The 20,121-nt window shown below is 40.9% G+C and overlaps 1 protein-coding gene across 27 annotated transcripts in view; it reads right to left on the bottom strand.

Annotated features, from left to right (window-relative positions):
- The window catches only part of EPB41L3 (erythrocyte membrane protein band 4.1 like 3), a 145,540-nt gene that overhangs the window by 26,239 nt on the left and 99,180 nt on the right, over positions 1–20,121 (bottom strand). For all 27 annotated transcript variants that reach the window (XM_057397516.1, XM_057397512.1, XM_057397510.1 and 24 more), the window contains exons 4-11: positions 16,458–16,562; positions 13,951–13,993; positions 10,288–10,363; positions 8,323–8,541; positions 8,062–8,149; positions 4,624–4,776; positions 2,616–2,713; positions 921–1,096 (exon numbers count right to left, since the gene is read on the bottom strand). In XM_057397516.1, the coding sequence (XP_057253499.1) occupies positions 921–1,096; positions 2,616–2,713; positions 4,624–4,776; positions 8,062–8,149; positions 8,323–8,541; positions 10,288–10,363; positions 13,951–13,993; positions 16,458–16,562 (958 nt within the window). The remainder of the gene's footprint in view (positions 1–920; positions 1,097–2,615; positions 2,714–4,623; positions 4,777–8,061; positions 8,150–8,322; positions 8,542–10,287; positions 10,364–13,950; positions 13,994–16,457; positions 16,563–20,121) is intronic.

Raw genomic sequence — 20,121 nt, 5'->3', positions numbered from 1 at the left:
GAAGATTCCAAAATAATTAATGACAAGCAGCACCTTTAGGGGGAGAAAAAAAGGCTTGTCACTAGTATTCTTAAACTAAAGCTTCTCCCCCTCCCCACAATCAACTATAGTCATTGCAATTCATTTGTGATGTTACACAGAAAAATTCACCTTTTTTTTTTTTTAATTCTGAATTTAGTCTCAGTCTTTTTTTTGTACAAAAATAAACTGCAGCCTCTTTTTACTCAACAGTCAACAACAGTAAGAGCTGAAGAAGTAGCTGAGACTCTGAATCACATGCTGGCTGAAACTAGAGGATCAGCAGAACCATGACCTCCATCAACCATGGAGAAAGACAGGAGAGGAAGAATGTACTATTAACCTGTGTATGTTACTCCCCATCTCACATTCTCAAAAGAAATGCATGGAAAAAGCCTGTTAGTTCTCACCCAAATTGGACATGAGAGAACTGGAAGCAAGTGTCAGGGGAAATATTTAATTTATGAATTGGAACATAAATGAAAAACTTACACAGGAACAAAATCCAAATTAAACCAAACCCCAAAGAGTTACTCCTGCAAACCCTGAAAAAGTGTTGAACTTGACTTGTTCAGGCAGGCAGGTCCAGGCTGGCAAGTCCAGGTGCCTCATCCTTCTGCAAAGCAGGGAAGTGCTCTGCAGGTGTGAGGTCAAGGACAGAGGCTCTGCTCCACAAAGATTGGGCTGCCAATGGCCTTCTCCAGGCAAACACTGTAAGGACTGCAGCAGTACACAGCACTAATCCTCTGTGTCCTCTCCTACCCTGCAGTGAATGTGGAGGTACTCACAACCTCCACTCAGCTGAAGCCCAAGGAGATGAGATGACAAGAGGCTTACACCGAACCTAAAGCAGTAATCACCATGATGATATCTTTTGACAATGTCAATTGAGATGGCCTTACCCCCATCTAAGCTTCGAGACATAGTATAACGTTTACTAGAAGAGCGCTCAAAGTAAGGTGCAGGACGGTCTATGAGGGCACTGGCTCTTCTCGTCTGGGCCTGCGTCCGGCCACTGTAGCGAAACTTGGAGCCCAGTGTGAGAAACTTCTTTGGAGGTGCTTCTGGCAGCAGGAGCCTAAAACACACCAAGCAGTGCACCCATTACTCCGCCTCCTCCAAAAATCAGTCCACTATTTCTGCAGAGGAGAGAAGACAACTGTTGGGTATCACTCTCCATCATAACTTGTGCCTCACAGGTCTGCAGCTAAAAGGGAATCAAATGATGCCCCTCATACAGCATGACAAAACTGCTTAGCTAATGCATTTGAAGAGCTGAGCTCTTCCTAACAGGCAAGAATCACCCAGTCCCTTCCTGCTTGAAAATCAAGTTTATTATTTTCTAATCACCAAAACTAAAAATGTTACTTCTTGTATCAGGGACGCTGACCTGGGCTGAATCATACAATCATAGAATGGTCTCGGTTGGAAGGGACCTTAAAGATCATCTTGTTCCAACTCTCCTGCCACAGTCAGGGACTCTTCACCCAAGGCTCTGTCCAACCTGGCCTTGACCACTGCCAGAGATGGAGCATTTACCACTTTTTTGGGCAACCTGTTCCAGTGCTTTATACTCCAGATTTAAAATGGTGCTGCTATACTGAAGGCAGGGCCAGAGCAAATTTCCAGTGTATGCCAGGCAGTATTCATTCACAGGGGAGGCAGACATTTTTCAGGTTAGAGCCATCTCATCCTCTCTATTTTGGCTATGTGAATTTGCCATTCCATTTGCCTATGGGAAAAAACCATTCTCGTGCTATGAAGTTTATGTTTTAGACACTGGTTTTCCATTAAAAATCAGAAAACACCCCAAAAATGCACACTCAATTTCCTTTTAGATCTTTTGCTGCTAAGACTGCATTTCATATGAACATACAGACAGGCTGAACCAATAGTTTTAAGAAAAAATAGAAATTCTTCAGTCTTTCCAAACATCTTTAGAGAGGTTCCCAAGCACTAGAAGCCCCTTCACACCACTGAATATCTCACCCTTTTGAGTTTCCATTGTTAAGTATCTCTTTACTGACTATCTTAGCACAAACAAATTACAGCATTTATTCCACTATCCCAAACTTTTCTCAGGTCCTCTTAGATGTCAAAGACACAGCTGCACAATTCCTCAGTAATAAAAAAATGACAGCTATGGATTGGATATTCTGCTGACTACAAATACAACACTGAACACTGTCTGTAATTTCATTTGAAATGAAATATATATACATATTTCTTTTTTAGACTCTTACCCACATCCCCCAGTAACTTTCCATTAAGTTGTTCTCCCTATACAAGCATATGTGCAGAAGTGCAGCAGATTCCTTCATCTCTTTAATTATAGCAGCTGATAATATCATGACACAGATAAAGCAGAACAATTAATTGGGACCATATGGTGATTTTAAACAGTATCTATTGAAATAGTATGAATAATTTGGGTGAAACATTTAAAATTTTGCAGAAGCAATAACATTCCCTTGTCTGCTCAGAGATGCTTCATGATCAATAGGCCAATTTGATTTGGAGGGGTTTGCCACTGCTGACAGAACTGGTCTTTCCTGTTGCGTTTTATATCACACCTTTAGGAAAAGAAATCCACATACCTGAAAAATGTATGATGCTCAACACACACTTTCCATAAGCGTTTTGCAGCACGATGATTTGGCAACTTAAACCCAATAGTGCTTTCAAACTGCTCAAACTAGGCAGGAAAAAAAAAGAAATTTTAGAGAAAGAAAAAAAAAAGGGAAAAAGAATAAATGCTGTGCATCTGTTTTTAGACTGTATACACAGGATCATCTTCATTTCCTCCATCTACATCACCTTATTGCAAGGTGTATATAACCACATATATACACATCCTATAGACTACCATGTCTGGGAAGGAAGCTGTGAGTAATAATCAATGAGAATGTTTATTTGCGGAAAGCAAGAGGCTTTTGATGGTGACAGTGATGTTTTATGCCCTACAGTAACAAAGATGACTTGGGAGACTTCTGAGAAAAACATCATTTAAGTGTTTCAGCCCTGTTGTTTTAACTTTACCAGTTAACAGTGGGAAACCTGATAATAGTCTGGAGGGCGGCAATAGTCCCCAGGGACTGATGTGGTCTCATGCAGCCTTAGATTAAGGAGATTTACAGTGAAAGAACTACAGTTAGTAAATCACAGTGTTTTTAGCTAATTTATCTCCTGGAGAGATGAGGAAAAGACAGGTAATTGAGAAGAGTCGGCTGGGATACTAAGAGACCTTTATAGGTTGTGCTGCAGATTTATATATTCCAGAAGCAAAAACTGTGCCAATTATAAGTACTGTAGCAAGTTGATGGCTAGATGCAGATAGATGAGTACGTGAAATAGTGTTGCTGCAACTGGGAAAAGCAAAGCAGAAGAGCACTTGTAGGGAAGCCTGGATCCCTATGTGGAGTTGACAGAAAGAAACAAGGCAGGAAAAAGCAAAACAATAAAACAAGATATAAGTGACACATGGGATAATGAATCACATTATCATCAAATGTGATTTGGGTAGAGACTGCACTGATTATTTTGCATGAGGAACTATGACCTGGTCACAGGAGGTCACATATCACGACCAGCAGAGCTCAACATGCTCCAGTGATGGAGAGCTTGAGTGCAGGCACTGGGAACAACACTGGCTGTGTGTTTTGGTTTTAAAACCAAACTCAAGACCGGGAAGTTTTCAGTCCCTGGGGCAGGTGGGGGGCCCCAGGAGATTTTCCAGGTCATTTATGAAGTCAGTTCTGGGGACATTGGTTCAGATCCCAACTGCCATACTGCATTAAGGAAGAAATGCCAGTCCTCATGCACGCGATTTCTCTCCCACTATACAGCTCCACCCTCTAAAATGGATATGGGTTTTCCATCTACTGCACACAGGTGATTGTACCAGCACTTAAAATGGAAATGCTTCTTTGCCTGTGGTGATCCTGAACTCCTCCTGGGATTCTTCCTAAGATTTATGATTTTATCTATGGGTTAACAATACACGCTCAATCCATGAGGCAGGTGTTTGCTGTGCATCGGGCTGAGCCACGAGAGGGCACTCACTGTACAAGATTTCACATCCCGTTCTCCAGAGCCAGACCAGGAGCTCCAGTGGGGCTGGGAGGGCTCGTGCGCAGCTACCAAGACTGCTCAGTGATAGATGCCTGGCTGCTTTTTAATCAGTCACCGGATTTCTGTTCCAACTCCAAATGTACTGGTCTGATAAGCTCATAAAATCTGGTATGACCTGTCTACATCTCCTAGTGGGCAAGATGAAAGGATGCTAATTTAACATAGTATTAAGGTGGATAAACAAGCACACCGTGAATAAACAATGTATTACTTAAATTCTTGAAGTATTTATAATATGGATGAGCTTTTCATATGCAGATGGCCATACTTTATGTTAGTTCATGGATGTAAACATAAAAACACCAAAGAAGGTTTTACCTGTATTTTAAATAAAGTATTTACCTAATCTTTCCAAAGAAAATCAGCACAAAACATGTAAATGGAGAGGGATATTAAAGGCTTGTAAGACATGACAAATCAGCAAGCAGAACACGGGCTTTTTGAAAAGGTTCATTCACTAAAGAGTGTCCTTACCTCCCCCGGTCGGATTTTGATGTAGAAGTTATTCCTTTTGTAGGAGATTTTCAGAACCTTTGGCCACGCAAATCTATTTATTCTGAGTCTGTCTCGATATATTAAAAGACCACTTGCACAAACTCCTAACATGATTTCCACTCCTTCAGAATCCTGGAAAAGCAAGTAACGCACTTTGTTAAATACTTTTCTCCTTACATCTTACAGTACTACAGATTCTTACATACTGTGTTTCTATCTGAGCTATGTCTTTTTAACGCATCAGCTGTAGTGACCTGATTTCTGAGAGCTACCCTACTCACTGACTGCATTCATGCAAGTAATAGTAAGGTCAGGCAGGAAGCATTGTGAATGTTTCCTATATTTTACAAAGACTCCAAAAGGAGGGGGGAAATTTTAGATGCTATTAAAAGAATGATATTAACCATATAGCAACATTTTATTAGCATAACAAAAAAGCGTTATTAGCATAAATACCAGATTGAAAGTAAGTGGGACGGCATACAAATTTACTTCTGGCATCATTCATCTCTATGACTAAGCCTTGTGAATCCTTAGACAGATTTTTCTTCCACAGTTTGCTGGTCTTGGCTTTCATTTGTTAGTTTCTCTAATGCTGTTGTGCCTATGCTCAGTATTTTCACTTTGAAATGTGCAGAAAGTTAGGTATTTGGACAAGAAAGAGTCTCTCGAAAGTGTGCGACCATGCCTGTGCTATAACCCATGTTTTGACAGAGAAGCTGTAGGTCAGACACATTAGCACTACAGAAGATTTGGCCACAATCATGTCAGAATATACTCATAAATATGTATTTTTTAAGTAAGAAGTACACATTTCTCTTTCCTTTAGAAGACTTCAAATAGTCTAAACTCAATCTTCACTGTTTGCTATCACTACTAGCCTGTGTAATTCTGTGGAGTTTTTCATTTAGCTGAGTGCTAATACTGCCAGAGGAAAAAAGGATGTACCTAAGAGCACAAAGTTCTTCAGTAATTATTCTAAAATAACTTAAAGTTATAAAAGCCCAACAACAGAAGCTATGAAGACATCACCCTATGATAATCATGAAATGAATTCATCGTTTTCCTTTGGTTTTCTTGGCAAGCCATCTTTTAGGCACACAGTGAAAATCTGATTACATTTTAAGATGAACACAGCGGCATGCATAGCCAGTCATGATGAAAAGGCATATAAAGCACAGATCGAAATACAAAAAAATACATACCTCATGTATGTTTTAAAATCAGAGACACAACACAGAATTAGTGCCTCAAAGTCACTCCCATGTTAGACAAACCAAGAGAGGATGCATGTTCCAATAATCATAGAATCACCCCTTAAAAGTAGATTTTTCCTAATTAAATCTCTCGTGTGGCATCACTGTCAGGTAGTACGTATACAAGACAAAGCTAATTTTTTTCAGTGGTCTTCAGTTTCAGCTTTCTAAGCAAAGTGTAATGTCTAAATACAGTGAACACATTCTAAAAAAGGAAGTCTCATGGCCAGCAATCCCACTGTACGGCCAATGCCTGAAATGCATTGTGTGCTCCCATGCAGCACAAAGATGCAGGTGCAAGGGGCTCCTTTTGATACACTTTCTCAACAGTTTGTTGAGCAATGCCTTCTTCCTTTATCCCCACCTTTGCAGCAGATGTAACTCCATTCAAGGCTTCTCTTACCTGTCAGTGTCAAAGACTGCTTTTCAACGTGATACTTACTACTGATGTAAAATGAAACCTGAATAAAAGAATTTGGCTTTTTTCAGGAGTGATATGGTTGCATGGAAAACAGTGTGATTTTCAAAAAGGCATCCACAGAGATATTTGCCCCATAGCCTGATACCATCAGATCTCACAGGCAGACCTAATTAAAACTAAACATTACTTCTCACGCAGTCTACTTTTGCCACCTTCAGATCAGTTTCCAAGATTACCATTGCATTTCTTAACCCACAGACAGACCCAATTTGGTTACCACTTAGAATTACAGAATCACAGAATAGCTAGTTTCTTCAGCTTTTCTGATTCAGAACATCGCTTTAGAGGGAGATTGGCTTGTCTACCCACTTGTCTTCTCATAAGACAAACATAACAGTAAGACTGGATAGTAGTATTTTCTAGGAAAAAAATTAAACTCAGGATATCCTTTCTTAAATTCCACAGCCTTTCTCCAATATCCTGAAAAAAAAAACAACTTAGGCCTTAATGCTATGCTATGTTAAATTACCAGTAACAAAGTCTGCAGTGTATTTAGAACGGGAACTCACTTTGCTGCTGAAGATTTGTGTCAGAAAAAGAATGTTGAAAAAAAGCTACTGAGCGACATTCACCAGTCCGTTTCTATCTCTGCTCCAAATGCACCTCAAGATTTTGCGCCTATCTGCAAGACACAGGGAAGGCAGCGGCATGCCTCGTGGCAGAGTGCTGCCCGTTGAACCATGCCCAGATTTTTCATTTTCAGTGAAGGCAATTAACAGAACACAAAAGATTGCCTTGGATTCTGTAACACACATGCACGGCTCCTACGAAATGCCCCAGGGACACCACTGCAAACCCTTTCAAGATCCAAGCTGCAAATTTATCTTGCTTCTTGAAAGGATCTGCTGCAGCACAAAAACAGGCTCACAATAATTTGACCTTTACAGAAAATGCAGCATTTTCCACAGCTCAGGATTCTTTGTTCAGCACTCACTTGTTAAGGATGCAAACCTTGAAGATGTTAAAATCCATTAGCTTTTCTTTGAAGAGTTAAGAAAAATAATCATTTATTTGGAAAAAAAAAGCCCACAAAGACAAACCACACAACCAACACTATTCTGGTAGGTGGCTCTCCCAAGCCACAATAAGTATGACCATGTTTTATTCATAACTTAACCTGCCAAGGATTAGAGAAACTGCTTTATCATGGGAGAATGTTTCCAGTGGAATTACTGCCCTTCCAGGCAAGTGCAAGACCACACTTCAAAACAGAGAGAAGCAACTGTGTCCCCATTATGATCAAACTGATTAGGTTTCCAGCATAGCTAAATAATTGCTTGAAAGTCCTCTGCAGTGTTAGAAATGATGTGCTTATCCGGTTAAGATACCATCGTTGGCTATTAAATTAGAAAATGAAATGACAACTGGTCACTCTCTGGACAGCTTCTGAAATCCTTCCTCACTACTCTGTTCACTCAAAATTTTCCCAAAGGATCTGGTTGTTTAATCAACATGAAAGGTTCATGTGCAACATCCTCCAATCTATAGGCTAAGTTATGTTTCAGTTACAAGATATATTTATGCTTATCCCATGAGTCATCTTTCTTCGTGTTGACACATGATTTATCCCACAAAATGCCTGTCTAAAAACAAGAAGAAAGAATAAATCACGGAGTCCATGCAGACTCAAGTGCTATGCCACAGGATAAAGATGACCAGTGAAAGAACTGGAGTACATACCTTGGCATGATGGAGATCTACTCCATACATTGACAGTTTTTTGGCATTCTCCAGGAAATGCATCTCAGCCTCTGCAGGTGTCATACCCCTGAGGAAAAGGAACCAATGTAGCATCATTATTAAGGAAACAGAATCCAAAATAAAATCCAGCAGCTGGAAAACATTTTCAGCCTTACAGAAACAGCACATCCCTCAGGTAACAAGGGTACCCTACCAGAGCCAAAGCTCTGGTGCAGACCCACATTGACGCCCTCTGCTTACCTGTGGCTCTTGTGCAGCTCGATCACTTTATCCTCCAGCTCCTTAGTATGATTTGGCGCAAAGCGAAATTCGCTGATGTAGTCACTGCCATACTCATCGGGGTCGTAGTCTCCAAGCTCTGACTGCACGGTGTAGGAGCCCAGCAGAGCCAGTGTGACAAATGAGCACGGCAGCCGACCCGACACGATGTCATCTCTCAGCTGCAAGCAGAGGTAGTACCTGCAAGCAGCACAAGGACAGCTCAGAAAGCACTCTTTCACCAGTACCCCCCAGAGGAGCATCATCCAAGCACCAGCAAGAGGCCTCAGTTCCTCTACTGATTTACTAATGCTCCCAAGCCCAGAGTTTTTCAGGTGTTAACAAGGATAATAATGAGGTTTTTTGGGAAAAAAAAAAACCAAAACAACAACCCAAACCCCAAAACAAACCTTGCCTATCTTATGGGTAGCAATGCCTAGTTTACCTTTATAAAGAAGTATGAAGATCATAGAATCATAAAATGGTTTTGGTTGGAAGGGACCTTAAAGACCAACTAGTTTCAAGACCTTCCACTAGACCAAGTTGCTCAAAGCCTCATCCAACCTGGCCTTGAACAATTCCAGGGATGAGCAACCACAACTTCTCCTGGCAACCTGTTCCAGTGTCTCACCACCCTCACAGTAAAGAATTTCTTCTTAATATCTGTACCTACCCTCTGCCAGTTTAAAGCCATTTCCCCTTGTCCTGTCACTACATGCCCTTGTAAAAAGTCCCCCTCCAGAATTCTTGTAGGTCCCTTTTGTTTATTTTGTAGGCCCCTATTTGTTTAGTGACATAGATGGGAGAATTACCTATTAGCCATCCCATGTTTCTATTATACATCACTAAACTATATAGCTATCTCATGATGTTTTTAAGGAGAAAAAATAATTAAAGACCCCAAATACTGTTAACTGAATAGGTGCTGAACTCCAAGCATTCAAAAAATGTAAGTTGTCTCTTTAGCAAACTGTTGAGCTTTTTCAAAAATACATTTAAAGAGTAAATGCTGTTAAAAACACAGGGATAAGCAGTGCAAGGGATCAGCAAATAGAAGAAAACTGGAAAAAGGGAAGAGCATTGGCTTGGTGGTGAAGACACAGAGTTCCCAGGGGAGATTTGAGGGCAACAAGAGGGAAAAAACAATCTTTTCTTTTGGAAGACCTCTGTTGAAGCGTGTATTCTTGGCACACTGACTTTCTGTGCAGTGCCTAGCACAGGGAACCTCTGATCTAAGCCAAAGGCTTCATGCTACCTTAAAAGCATCAAGTAGTCCACAAAGCAATGAAGGTTAAAAATATCCACAGGCTGCAAAATGTTATAAAAGGCTACGGAACAGTTTCCTGGTGGCACAGAACTCGCCACAGCTCAGAAGTTTTCCTACCATATACCAAGGAGGAAACCAGATGAGTTTTTGTTCTTTTTTTTTCCTGTGGTTGCAATCTGAATACAAAACTGGAGAACAGAGGTGAAGACTGCAGAGCTAAGTGTCCTGGATAGAAAGGAGGAGCCATTCATTACCACCAAGCTCCTGTTACCATGCACATCAATTGCTTACCCTGTCAAATGACATACAAAATTTACAGGCATGCTTATCTTTATTCTACTTCTTTCCTTTCATAGTTATGACTGTACTTACAATAGTAACTTACTAACACTGGCAAAACTGGTCATCAGGAATCTTTGTGAAAATTAAACTCAACACTCAGGAATATGTATTTCGGAAAAGCTGGGGTTTAACATTAAATTATACTAAGTCTTCTTAGCTCAGAGGACAGACGCTGTTCACAGTGTCTTCTCTGCCAAAGCACTACATGTTTTCCATAAGCTCGTAAGAGAAAGGAAGCCAATGGCAATACAAAACATTCCTTTTCTTGGATAAAGTTTAAGCACTACTACAAACAACTTTTAAGCCACTTCTAGAAAGGTATTTAATGTTTTAAACACCTGGTAATATCTTCAGATAGCTGGGCAGGGTCTGGAGGGTAGAATTTCACATTAAATGCAAACTGCCAAGCACCACCTGGAAAAGAACACAGATTAACTGTAAGAACATTGTAAGTGCAAACAGAGATGCTCATGCTGTTCTATTACCAGCAAACTTTAAAATACTCTAGCCAAGCAATTAATCAGAACAGGATATAGAATCTTTTGCCCATACATCACTCTGAAGATACTACTTTTTCTTCTCACAATTACAGTATTAGATCATATTTTACAGCTCTTTTCTTATTTAGTAAGATTTCCACTGAAGCAAGGATCCTAAGGGAGCAGGAATTTATTTCTAGCACTAAAAAAATCCTCAGTCTGAAAACAATGTTATACTGGATTTAACCACCTGAAAACACAGCCTATATACAAGCTTTAAAAACTAGTCACCCAAAACACAGAGGTGCTGCAAACACTGCAGGCCAGAGTACAAATGGGGTCTGGGGTGGGGCGATACGCCAAGGTCTGGCTTCCCAAAGCAGCTCACAACATCCTCAGAGTGCTGCCTCAGCACATAGCTCCCTGTCTCCAGCAGATGTAAATTACTGTGCAGACAAAACTGCAAGGACAAACACAGAGAGCATGACTGAAAACCAGTACCTAATGCTACAGAATTCTTATTTGGTTATTTCAGTAAGTTTAGGTGACCCATGGGATGGATACTGGTTTGCGCCACCACAGGGTGTGAAATTTTTCATGGAGCTGTAGTTTTAAATGTTGTAAAGAAAGAACAGCAAGATTAAAAAAACCCTGAAAGCGTTAAACATAGTATGTAAATATAAAAGCTATTCTGAAAAAGGGACAGGTTATACTGGGCCATGTCTCAAATGCAAATAGAAAGCAGTAACAAAAGTCCAGACCACAGTGTTCTTACAAGCAAGACAGTGCCTTTTCAGTACAAGGCCTGTGTGGCATATACCTCTTATAGGTACTTCTACCACATAAATCACAGCAGTGAAGAAATATGCAGTGAAGAAACCAAAGGAACACGCTGATGTCAAAGTACAGATCTAATTAGAAATAGATATCTCTTGAAAAGTCCACATAGGTTGTCTAATGAGGAAGCATTCATGAATGCTGTGAAAATCAGGAATCCTTCTTATAAATCTGACAGGGTAGAGGTTTCCCATGATTTTCAATTCAGTGACTCCATGTGCCTAGGTACCTCCTAAAGAGGTTTGAAGGTGTATCTGCTGTACTCCCACTGGGAACTGAGGTGGGAGTGGAGCCATGGCCCAAAAATCTATTCCTCTGTCTCACAAAAAGTAAATCTAACCTGTGATATAGCCTGTCCTAAAGCATGGGTGGTTAAGACACCAGAGCAAGAGGTCTTGACACTCCCTCCTCCACACACACTTACAGGGGTTTAAATAAAACCTAACACTGTTTTATACACTGTTACACTTGCTATGTGTTATAACTCAGCCTCTTTTCTCAAATACTGGGATGAAATCCCTGTGGTCTGCAGTAGAATAATGGATATCTGAGTGTTGTACAACTCAACCAGCATTTAGCAGGATTATGATTTGTCTTTTGGAAAGTGTCATGGGTAACAGCCCTACTTTTCTACCATCATCCTATTCCAAACTCCTGGGGTGAATTGTACAGAGCAAGCAAATTACTGCTGTCATCTTCTGCAAATGCATCTGTCCCCTCTGTCAAGTCCAGGACGAGACTCTTCTGCCCCGGTTAATCTCTTGCTGTGACAACCTTTCATTGTCCATCTCATGGCTCAGGCAGATATTAAATACATTTTAAACCAGTGGTGTGGAGCTGAGCTGCTTTATTTGCATTGACCCTTAGCATAACCTGACTCATCAAGGTCTACATCACCTTCCTCTCAATCTTCTCACGAGATTAAAAGGTGGCAGATTTTTGTTATTTTTTATTGCAAATCACTTACTTTTAATGAAAATAATACTGATGGAAAGTCCTACAGTAGAATCATAGAATCGTTAGGGTTGGAAAGGACCTTAAGATCATCTAGTTCCAACCCCCCTGCCATGGGCAGGAACACCTCACACTAAACCATGTCACCCAAGGCCTCGTCCAACCTGGCCTTGAACACTGCCAGGGATGGAGCATTCACAGCCTCCCTGGGCAACCCATTCCAGTGCCTCACCACCATCACAGTAAAGAATTTCCTCCTTATATCCAATCTAAACTTCCCTTGTTTAAGTTTTAACCTGTTACCCCTTGTCCTGTCACTACAGTCCCTAATGAAGAGTCCCTCTCCAGCATCCCTATAGCCCCCCTTCAGATACTGGAAGGCTGCTATGAGGTCTCCACACAGCCTTCTCTTCTCCAGGCTGAAGAGCCCCAACTTTCTCAGCCTGTCTTCATACAGGAGGTGCTCCAGTCCCCTGATCATCCTCGTGACCCTCCTCTGGACTTGTTCCAACAGTTCCATGTCCTTTTTATGTTGAGGACACCAGAACTGCACACAATACTCCAAGGGAGATGGGCAGTAAGTGGGGAAGTTTTCCAGCCAGTGTAAATTAACCCTTTGAATCTTGGGAGAGGAAAGTGATTAATTTGCTGAACCTCACCCATCACTCATGTGAACTACCAGATGTATCAAGCGCTAGAAGAAACCATTTACAAAATGTGAAAAGAACTGCTGGGGATTTCCTGCTCAAAGAATCAGACACACAGACTTTTCATCAATTTTAGGAAGTGAGGGGCGGTGAAAAAGGCAGGTCGAATTTTGAGCCTGCAGTCTTGACAAGGCTCTCCTTCGAGAGGTTTTTGAATTTCTAATGTAACAGAGGGCTAAATTTAACAACTGGTCTTTTTAAAATATTCATGTGAAGCAGAAAATTGCCTGGTTCTCTGTCAGTTGAATGGTCATTTTAGGAGCAGAGTTCAAGCTTTTGACACACAGGAAGGAAAGATATTTTAGATAGAGTGCTATCTTTGCATCAGTGGAGTATTTCAGTATGAGGCATGAACAGTGTTTCTGGTTATGATATAAACATCAGTAATGCAAAGAAATAATTTACATACACGGTCTAGTCCCTAAGGTTACATTGCTTAATGTCAAACTTCAGTTTTTCACATCTCTGAAAATCTCAAGCTGTTTTCAGCAATGCAAGTTCATGTGTTACGAGTCTCTGTAACTGCTTGCACTCACCATTGGGTAAAATACCTAAAAGATGCAGGTAAGTCCTTTGCCAGAGACTTGGAAGAGGATGCAGAAGAAGACTGTGAAATCGGCTTTGTGCCCCCAGAGGGAGCAAGTCCTCCTGGGAGAAGACACCGAGAAGGCAGCCATGGACACATCCCATCTCTCCCCTCATCTTGTGGATGAGAGAAGGGGAAGAGCTGGCTGCCAAACCTCTGGTCCCGGGGGACCCCATGAGATAGGCCCTTCAACTCAAGAGCAGTAAGTTATCCTGGCCATTTAGGAACAAGCCCCAAGGATCAGACGGGCTGTGCATGCCAAGGAGCCCCTCTTTATCTTGCATCCCCACTCAGTGCCACAGAGGTCTGATGTCTTCACAAACACTAATAGCGTTTTAGAGAAACAGATTTCTCTGTATAGATGTCTGGGTTCCAGATACGCCAGAATAGAAGCTTTCCAGACTCCCTGAAATAAACACACAATGATAACAAACTTACTTCGTATCTGTTTCTTGATTTCCTTGGCAGGATCCAACCAATTCTGCAAAGAAAATAGTTCATTTTTTTTTCAATTTGAATTAGAAAACACAATAAACATTATTTTTACAACAGTGATATGAGTCAAAGCTAGAACAAGCAAAGGTCTGCCACCCCTTTCTCCTTGGAGTGGCAGTAGGCAGGAATAACATTAACTTTCAAGATGTGTCCCTGGGTAAAAGCAGGACTTTTATTAACCTTCCCAGACATTGAATCATAGAATCACAGAACAGGCAGGGTTGAACAGGGTCTTAAGATCATCTAGTTCCAATCCCCCTGCCACGGGCAGGGACACCTCACATAACCATGTCACATAAGTCTATTTCCAACCTGGCTTTGATCACTGCCAGGGATGGAGCATTCACCACTCTTTTGGGCAACTTGTTCCAGTGACTCACCAGCCTCACAGTAAAGAGCTTTTTCCTTATATCTAACCTGAACTTCCCCGTTTAAGTTTAAACCCATTACTCTTTATCCTATGGCTACAGTCTGTAAGGAAGAGTCCTCTGAGGGTCTAGATAGCTTGATGTAAGAAATAATGAAATATAAATTAATAAAATAAATCCACAGAAATATGTGCCAGAGTAGGTTCTGGGAAAATTAAATTTCTACAAGCTTGTTAAAAAGTTTTTCTCCCTGGGGATAGAGGGAGTGTGTGGGGAAAGCTGAGGAAGAATCACAGCATCAGGGCTGCCCCTATCCACGCTGCACAGAGCCTGGTGACTACCCAAAACTCCTGACAAGGAGGTGGGGAATTAGCACAGTGATGTGTTACTACTCCATGAATGTCAAGGAGCAGATGAAATTCCTCTGGAGGAGGCATGCAGCAGCTTGGGGTCTCTTGTTGCCACCTCTGCCTTGTCCTTTAGCAGGATTAATTTAATACTTAGAATGCGTCACACAGCCAAGAACATAAAGCTTGCTTCCCCTAAGAAAGTTCCACTTTCTCCAAAGAAAGATAAATGAACATATCTGAGAAAAAAAATACGGAAGAAATATCAAACAAGCAGAACACAACAATTCCCCCCCCAACAAAAACAACAAGTTTGCAGCTGTCCAAACCCAGCCTCTGGTGCAAAACATGAGCCTCCTATAACTCCAGCTATTGCTGAGCGCGAAAGCACACTATGCACCAAGAAATATGCATCAGGATTTCTATTTTCGAAGATGACGTGATGTGGGCCCATGTACTGTGTGGCTAGAAGTTATCTGGCAGAGGATGGAGGTGAAATGCTAAGTACTTTGACATTAAAAATATGCATGTTACTGATCTATAAATGTGGTGGCAGGCAGTTATTCTTTTAGCAGTTTAGCTCCAAAAAGCTAAAATCTATACACCTATAAATGTTTAGTGCTTCTAAACCACCTGTTAAAAATGAATACATTCTTCTCTTTCCAGTACAGGAAAGCACACTTATCTGGAAATGCACTTAAACATCTGCCTCACTTTTACCACAACTCAAAACTGAGCATATGCTAAAGTGTTATGTTGCACCACCATGGACTAAGTGACTGCTTAAGTGATTTTCTGAATCAAACAAAATCCTCATATTTAAAAGTCTTTAAAGAAAGGAGAAGAAGACAAAAAGACTGATTTTTTTTTCACATCACTGAAACAAAGGGAAACCTGGGAAATATGGGTGTTATTCTCACAAGCAAACAGCTAAAGAAGTAGTAATAGCTCCAGATCCACCAGGGAAAACCTCTTGAGGCCATTCAAAGCTCAAAATACCTTCACCTGAACTCTGCTGGGCTACTGCATATGTTAGTAAGAAGTTTAATTACTGGTTTCTTTCAAAATATTTATCTTAAAGTGCCAAAATCACACAGCAATATTTTAAATTATCCTTTGATACTCTCTCTTTCATCATAATGTGTCTAAAATTTTATATATATATATATATCAAATCACCTGCCCATTAGATCATCTTGGACAGTGTTAATAGCTCATTTAATACTTAAGTTGAGATGCAGAGAAGCAGAATGTGATTCACTATTGCTACCAAGTGCTTCTGAAGACTAATGTCTTTAGCCAAATCAACAACACTTAACTTGACAAAGTCAAGACTTAAAGCCTTACTTTATCTGAGCAGTTAGCAAGAGCAATCAACTCCTGCCTATCTGTATCCCAACCACAGTATTTTTATTAAGCCATATTATAGTATTATATGTTTAGTAGTGTATCTCTGAATATAAACCTGACTTTCATCTACATCAGTAATGAAATAAATCATATTAGAAAGAGTACAAGCTATATGATTAACTTCTTTCATGTCATAAATAGCCATCACAGAGGGAAGCCAGGGAAACTTGACAAGTAGTTACAAAAAACAGTAGCTTAAGATATGTTTGTGGAACTTGGCAAAGAAAATAAAACCCACTTCTGGTCTATTTGCAACTGTCTGGGGGAAGTCTTGGGGAACTCTGATGTCCATATGCCAAAGGCTGGCTGCAGTTTGGTGGGTTACCTTTTGGTTTTCTGTGTCTCTGTATGTTAGCCCAAAGTAGTCTTTTTCCAAAAGGTTCAGATGCTCGCACACTTTGTCAAAAAGCATTTGGCCTCTGGAACGTTTCTGTGGAAAATGAATAGGTGAAAAAAAAAATAAATCACATTTGCAAAATAAAGTAATATAAGCATTAAAATAACATATTTTCTGTTCAGTCTTCAAATCAATAACCTCAAATGATTTAATTAAACTCACACACCTTTTAAACCTATTGACTTGGAGCTTCATAAGAATCTGCTGAATGGGTAAACCTGCTTTTCATAAAAGTTCAGGTATTCTTGAGGAGTTAAAAATAAGTCAGTACATGTCATGTGTCAAGTTTCAATGAGAAGATCTCTTCTGTATTTAAGAAATTGCAATTTCAAATGCATGCAGAGGTCATTTCTCAGCAAACCAGGGTATTCTTTGTGTGCAACAACACACAGTGCTACAAAGTATTCCTGGTCATTGACTATCAGAGCTGTGACTGGGGCTGATCCACCAGAGGTAAACCAAATGTGAAAGTATTTCTTGCTTTGGGCCACTATGTGGACTGATTACAGGAATCCTTTTTTCTAATATACGAGGAAACATGGTACCACCATCTACTGAAATCACTGGAAGAGTCTAGTATCTCACTGGGAGCACAGCTGGGTAAAAAAGCAGCTTTCTAGTGTCCCACTAATCTTCTTTACTACTAACTTGTTAGATGAGAAAACCTCTCACTGTTAACAGCCAGAGCCCTTAGCTTCATAGTATCTCTCATACTGGCCAGTAAAAATTCAGGTCATCCTAGCTCTCAGTGCTATATGCAACACTGAGAAAAGATCTCCAAGAAAACCAAACACAGACAGAAATGTCCTCTTTATAAGCTATATGTACCAACTTTAATATGCATCAATTATGATAAACAATTCAAAATTATTTGGGCTATTGTTTCATCACTGCCTGCTTCCCTAAATGCAGCTGAGTTGAAGGCAAAAAAACCTCTCTTCATTTCGAACATGCACATATGTAAACGTTTTAGTTGCTGTCAGTGCTGTATTTTCTTTAACTGTAGCATACGCATGACTTGAAGCAGACTGGAAGTGCACTGCTTTCCTCAAACACAATGCAGGAGGCCAACACAGAAGGGGAGAGAACGCTCCCTCTGAATTTATGTGTGTCTGCTGACAGAGCTGCGCTCAGACCGCACTGCCAGCCCAGCAGCCTTGGCCAGGGGGGTGGATATTTCACAATCCAAGCTGACACAGCTATGCCAACAAACCCACGGAGCCCAATGCTGGCCTCAAACTATTTTAAAAGTGGTAAGCAAGCCAAGAGGAAAGGAAAAAAAAAAAGGAACTGAAGGTTGCTGCCTAACACCCTGTGAAAACATTACAAAAGATGATGGCGGGAGTTGTGCAGTGTAACCTAATTTATGTTGTATTTGGTATTTCTACTGGGGTTCTGAAGGTCTATTAGAAAGAAAGAGGGAAATAACCTCTAGAGTTTTGTCAATGAGGAAACTGAAGAGTGTGGCTGACGAGTCTAACAAGTGTTCTCTAGCTGAGAAAAAAACAGGACCAGAAGCGTATTACAAGCATATTGCTGCAACTTCATTTTCCGTGTCCTCCAGCATCATTTAGGCAAACAGCTCTAGGGCCTTGTTCTCCTTGTCTCAACCTTTCCACCTTGTAGTAGGAAACATAAATATACCCCAGCCCTGTTACAACATGAAGCAAAGGTTTAGTAAAATCTTCACGCCCAAAACTTGGAAGTAGATAATAAAAGGCTGGTAGTTTTATACTTGATGCTCCATGGAGAGTATCAGGTGGATAAAAAAAACACCTCACTACTGGTGTGAAGAGAGAAGCCAACTCAAAGCCTTAAAGCCAAAATAGTCGCATTTCTGCTATAAGCAAGTGATGCTGTGTTTTACCACTGTCTTTTCTGCTTGAAAACAAACCAAGTGATTATACTGAATGGAGAGAAATATGCAGGTTAGCTGTAGAGGATACCTGCTTTGAGAAACATTATGACTGCACCACTACACCATTCACATGTACTTGAGTTGTGACAATCCAATATCCTCTTAAGAGTCACACAAGGCCAACACAGGAGCTGTTTTACGTGGCTGATCCATGCAGCTACACAGATGTCAGGTTTGAGAAATAGTAGCTAGCAGCTGCAAGATAAAGTGTTTTAATAGGGAATTGCAGGAAACAGTCTTGTGAGGCTGTGCTGTAACAAAACCCATCTAATAGAAAACCTACCAGTGCTCAGGATTTCTTTTTGGCTACACATTGCAGTCAAGTGAGAATAAGTATGGCAAGCCTGGAATAGTTTGCATATATCATTTTTTGTCTAGGACAAAATGTATCCTCCTCCTCCTGTACAAAGATGCCCAAGTTACTTCCCACAAAATTCCTGCTGTGTCAGGATATCAGAAATCCCTGCCAGTGTTTGAGAGGATGTCAGAAATATCATATAAAGCTAACAGCCCTTCCCAGTCAGGGTCCTCCCTTCACCAGACACCACGTATGAACTGGTGATGGTTGAGGACAAGCCTTACCAGGAGCACTGTCCTTCTCACTGATCACAGAAATGCCCATCAGTGTCCAGACAGATAAGCCTCATGCTGCAACTTTGCCACTGCCCCTAAGCATCTCTTCCCAGATCATAGCTGACCTGTGGGATCACTTGGGGAGTGGCAACTGCCTGGCAATCGATCCAGCCTGGATGTCCTCCTAATGCAAAGATCAAAAGAAATCCCTGTGCACATGCAAATATGCATCACTGCTGCTTCATACCCATGTGGTGTGAGCACACACACTCTCTTTCTAAAACTTTGTTTCACAGAAACACAGTGAGGGTGAGCTACTGCATAAATCCATGGGAAATTAAGAGGTTTAAATAGAAATATATAATTTAAGCAACTGAACAGACCTCCTGTGCCCTTGTTAATTGCTTTAATTTTACTGTGTGCCCAAATAAGCATGCCAGACAAGGCATGAGTTATCATTGCTTTGGCAAGGAGAGAATGGGAGGAAGAGGAGACAAAGGTCACTTTACAAATTCATACAGCTCTTCAACACACGCAGAACTTAAAAAGAAATAGAAGACTTGATGCTATAATACACTGGCCCTGTACATTAGGAGTTTTTTGGAAAGGTAAATATGTCAAGAGCCTCCTCTTTTCTCCTCTTACTCTTTGATATTTTTCAGCCATGAATGGGATGAAATGAAATGTGCAAATGTGGAAAAAGAGACACTTCACTTAAGCTTTGGGAAATCAAGGCAACAGAAAGAATGCAAGACATAGATTGAACTGTATAAATGAGTACAGAAGCCTGGGAGTAAAAACTTTACACTTTTCACAGCCTCCTCCCTCCAGCTCTATAAAGGCCAGGGCTCTCAGTCGAAGCTGGAATGGGAATAAACAGCCTCCTGGTCAAGCTCCCAGTGAAAGGAACTAGCAGCAGAGAACCTGGCAAGCCTGCACCCACCAGCAACTCCCACATGCAAGGCAGAGGAGAAGCTGCCTCTCTCCTCACCAGCTTCTCCTCAGTTGTGGAACTCAGCTTCTTTCTCCTTGGGAGGCCAAAGGCCACAAAAGACTCTCGTGTCCCCTACTTGGCTTTTCCAGAAAGGAAAGTTCACACTA

This window comes from Pezoporus wallicus, unplaced genomic scaffold (assembly GCF_028554395.1).
Source record: "Pezoporus wallicus isolate ANWC-B61680 ecotype Strahan unplaced genomic scaffold, APGP_CSIRO_Pwel_v1 contig_227, whole genome shotgun sequence".
Lineage (NCBI taxonomy): Eukaryota > Metazoa > Chordata > Aves > Psittaciformes > Psittacidae > Pezoporus > Pezoporus wallicus.
This window is presented reverse-complemented; position numbering and strand designations above follow the sequence as displayed.